The 4,511-nt window shown below is 48.1% G+C and overlaps 1 protein-coding gene across 1 annotated transcript; it reads right to left on the bottom strand.

Moving 5' to 3' along the window:
• Positions 1-583: 583 nt before the first annotated feature.
• Positions 584-4,039, bottom strand: LOC123121445 (protein EDS1L). Its single transcript, XM_044541419.1, has 3 exons — positions 3,528-4,039; positions 1,843-2,610; positions 584-1,482 (listed from the first exon to the last, which is right to left on the bottom strand). Exons 1-3 carry the CDS (start codon positions 3,912-3,914, stop codon positions 766-768), a joined length of 1,872 nt encoding a protein of 623 aa, XP_044397354.1. The 5' UTR covers positions 3,915-4,039; the 3' UTR covers positions 584-765.
• Positions 4,040-4,511: the final 472 nt, after the last annotated feature.

The raw sequence follows: 4,511 nt of genomic DNA, 5'->3' as shown, positions 1-4,511 counted from the left end.
CCCTACCACCATGGTACTTGGTGGCAGGCTATTCACTATTACGAGATGCATGTGAGTGCATGCGAGACGTGGTTTCTAACACACTGCAGTAACATTCATTTGCAGTAACATTTACTCGCATCCATCTCTCCCTTTCTCTTCTCACCCACATGCATCAGTACTATTAGAATAGTACGTAGCTTCTAGCTTGGACATGCAACAAACTTAAACAATTGATGGGATGCATGGGTAGCTAGCTAGGCAGCGCATGAAGCCTGCACATTTGCAGCCACATAATTGCAAAACGCCACCATGCACGCACGGGCGACCTCATTTTCAAAGAAAAGGTAATGCCTATAATGGTCTACCGCCGAAGACTTTGGCGGTAGGTATTTTTCATGTTATAACGACGTCATAACGCAGTTAAATCCTACTGCCGAAGACCGTGGCGGTAGGCAGTGTTATCCTACCGCCAGAGACTATAGCAGTAGTAAAAGAGTCAGATCCCAAAATTATTTCGAACCAGGGTCAGATCCTGTTAAAGTTTCACAAAAGGGTCAAAACATGAAAATTGTCCCCAGAGGGACACCTTGGTAAGGCGAGATGAAACATGGGCCTGTGAGTTTATTGGACAACAACTGTTTAGCATTTTAAATAGTCTGCTTTCATCCCGGAGAATACTACACACAAATGACTTTACATGATAGTTCAGGCTTACAATATCCGGTGGCAGCAGTTCCGGTTAGATCGGAAATGGCTACCCCATCATGCCACGGAGAAATTCTCTTATGAAGGCACAAGTCTCGCGATGCATGACGCGGACCTGTGCTGCTCCGGGAGTGTCTTCCACCATATCACAAAGGATGAGCTGCTCAGAAACACATCCCTGCCAAGATTTCCCGAGGTGAACCATCCAAGTGCATCGCTCTCGAGTTTACCCACCCTGTCTTTCAGATCCTCGAATGATTTGCCGTTGATCATCTCAGCCTGCAGCTCCTCCGACATTGCCCAGAAGCACGACTCGAGGCTGGAACCCAAGGGGATGCGGTGCGACTGCTCGCGCCATTTCTGGGTGTACTTGTAACGTCTCGGCCTGCCCTTGGAGAGGTAGGAGCCGGTGTCCTCATTCTTGGAATGCCTGTAGTAGTTTGCAATGTCCAGGGGCTCAACCAGCCGGCGGTACGAGGTCCCCAGGTTCACCCACTCTTCTCGCCCTTCGAACGCGTCTGGAAGCTCACGCCTTCGCAACATCTCAATTATCTCGTCCCAAAAGCCGGCTAGTTCCAGCCTCCGTACATTTGAATTGAAGTCATGCACTTCCCGCTGAAGCTTGAAGGAATCATAGTAGCTCACTTCATGCAGCTCGCATGTTCTTTTGTACTCGTTCAGGGACTTGAGGGCTTCCTGAATTTTACTGCAGTTTGCGTCTATCTTTGCTTGGTTTATCTCTCTTTGCTTCTCCCATTGTGCAGCAGCAGCAAGGCTCAGCATAGCTTCCTTACTCTGTAATATGAAAGTGACAACTGTAATATTATGTGATTGGACTGGACTGGTTATTAAATTTACTGGTGGTTTAAACTTAGGGAAAACACCTTTTATGGAGATGGAAATGGAACTAGTAACTGGAGAATTGTGTTATCGGAAACAGTTACTGATATAAATTTGATGTGTACATTACCATTTATCCTAGGCTACAAACATCTGTTGCATTTGGGTACACCCTAAATGAATGATCAGATGCTAAAATGCAACACTGAGGGTTTCCAGACTAAGACTGCCTTCACACATACAGTTCACCAACATAACAGATGTTTACAGTGGCAAACCACAGTTGTTTATGGAAGAAGAGGAGTCATTGCTTACCAGTTCAAGGCCACCAATTGCTGTCCCATTCATCTGTCTACCAGGAAGGGATGATGAAATTGCTCTTAGGTAATCCACACAACCTATCTCTTGCATCACACTTTGCTTAATCGATTCATATTCCCAGTGAGCACTTAAACTTCTGGCGGCGGCATCAAGCAATTGTTGTTGGGGATCCAATTGAAGGCAGTAAAATAGCAACTGTAATACAGCATCTGAGTTTGTGAGAATAATCAGTTGATCGGTACTTGTCAAGAAAAGGTAAGTCCCGCAGGGTCTGTACGGGGATAGCTCAATAAAGGAAGTCAGCGTTCCTAGGATTGAGCTAGTGCATCCCATGAAAGAACAGGCCTCGTAGCTGGCAATAGATAGGGTGCTTCTCAACAAAGTTTCATAAAACTCTGGAATAACAAGCGAATTCCCAACAGGTGAGAAGTTTGGACTGTGAGGAGATAACCAATCCAGAACAGACTGAATTTGTTCTCTAGAGGATGAAAGGGGGGCCAGCGGTATTCGTGGGATGATGTCCAGTGGCATGATGAAATGCAAAATACACTGTGACCAGCCCTCCCTTCTAACAGCATGGTTGAAAACATTATCGCCAACAAGAGGTGCCCCAAAGGTCACGCAAAATGGCTGTGCTTGATTGACACTTCCCCGTCTTGTGCAGTTCTCAAGAAACCATATGGCAGCAAGGGTGGCTATTGAACCCCCAGACGAATGGCCTGTGAAAACGACACGTTTCTCCTCTGCCACCGCTTTAGATACCTGTAATACAAAGCGATAAAAAAACACCACTTTTCTTTCAGGTGAAAATGCAGTTACACTGAAATTCACAATGGCAAGACTATCACTCTGTTGATATGAAGATAACATAATACTATGAGGTAAGACTATGAAAGGTCTATGACCACAGCAAGAGCAAAAAGCAAGTGGAGTTGAATTCGGTAGAATTGCTAAATCACAGTGGCCATTTCATTTTCCTGTCATCAAATTAATAAAGCACCTAGTTCATTTTACCTATTTTCACGGAGCATAAACGACACCAAGCCAAACTACCTTGTAGCCTTTTATCTACTACTATCAGTCTGAAACTGTAGTGGCCATGGATCTCATCACCTCCCTCATTATGTTTCATAAGCTCAAATCAAACTAACTGAACCACAAAAGCACTATGAAAATCAAAACCGACCAAAGAGATAAATCTTTGGAATAAAAAGACATAAATCTTCAAAAGCATTATACCAATATGGGCAAATATATGTCAGACAAGAAAAGGAGGTGGTCCCTTTCTAGACAGAACCACTGCACAGATCTCCAAGTCTACATGACTGCACCCCATTGCTCGGGATGACACAATTGCTGCAGCAACAACTCACAACAATCCTTCGTGCGAACCAAAACCAATATAAATGTAGCCTGTAAAGAATTCAGAGCAACAAGGGCTTCTTGATGCAAAGGGAGCGTTTGAAAATTGAAGTGTTTCTTTCACAGCCGGAATGAAGCTGTTGTTCTACACACAAGACGGAGAAGGTTTCCTGAAACAATATGCTCTTAGATCCTACGGCGGAAGGAAGTAGCAAAGCGCAAAAGGTCTCTCTCAGAGACTGCACTTCACTTCTGTGCGGCAACCACGGCTTCTCGGCAGAATGGTTTATGAAGTGGCGATGGCAGAAGGCCCTCACCTCGGTCTGGAGCGGCGAGCCGTCGAGCAGGCCACTGAAGGCGGCGACGAAGGCGGCGCTGGCGCGCGCGGGGACGCCGCTCCCGACGCTGCGCAGCGACGGGAAGAGCGCGGGGTCGACCTCCGCGTCCCCGAACGGCGCGCGACCGCCGGCGTCGGGGGAGGAAGGCATCCAGGCGGCGGCGGACCAGGTGGGCGGGAAGACGAAGGCGGCGCAGGGGTAGGGGTGGGACGCGTGGTGCGCCTGGAAGGAGGCGGAGGACGCGGCGGCGGCGGAGGGCGGGGAGCGGGAGGCGGAGGGGAAGGAGAGCGCGGCGCAGTGGGCGACGAGGAGGCGGTCGTCGTCGGACAGCGCCGCCCCGCGCGGCGGCGGGGTGTCCATCGGCATAGTGGTGGGTCAGTGGAGGAGCTGGAGCACCTGGAGGGTGAAGGCCGCCCTTCCTCTGCTAGCCTTTGATGCTTGAGCTCGCACGCTGCCGGGTTGACTTGTCGCCCCTGTGTTGAGCTGTTTGGAGTCTTCGCCGGTGGTTGAGACTTGAGAGCAAGTGAAGGTGGGCTCTTGGTCTTTAGTGTACTCTTAAATAAAAGCATTTAATGTAAGAAAAGAGATAGAGACAAAGTTGAAAAAAGTTACTATGAGCTTATAGCTAATCTCCGTCTAGCTGAATTATTTGATTGCTTACCACATGTGTAATGTGGTGGCATACATATTGGTTTTTTTTCTCGAATACGCACGAGAGAGTGCGTATCATTCATTAAAGAAGAAAGCGGGAAGAGTCCCGAGTCCACGGTTACATCGTAAATTTACATGTTGGGGTTAACCAACACCACCATACACACGAGACACTACTCTCGATCCGGCCTACCGTCTTCTACCTCGAACCCTATAACGTTGCCTTTCATAAGGCCAGCCCTAGCCCAGAGAGCGCCCTCCTCCTTAATCCTAAGTGAAACCACAGCGAGTGACGGGGTAGCACCGTTGAAC

Source organism: Triticum aestivum, chromosome 5D, assembly GCF_018294505.1.
Source record: "Triticum aestivum cultivar Chinese Spring chromosome 5D, IWGSC CS RefSeq v2.1, whole genome shotgun sequence".
In the NCBI taxonomy this organism is placed as follows: Eukaryota; Viridiplantae; Streptophyta; class Magnoliopsida; order Poales; family Poaceae; genus Triticum; species Triticum aestivum.
This window is presented reverse-complemented; position numbering and strand designations above follow the sequence as displayed.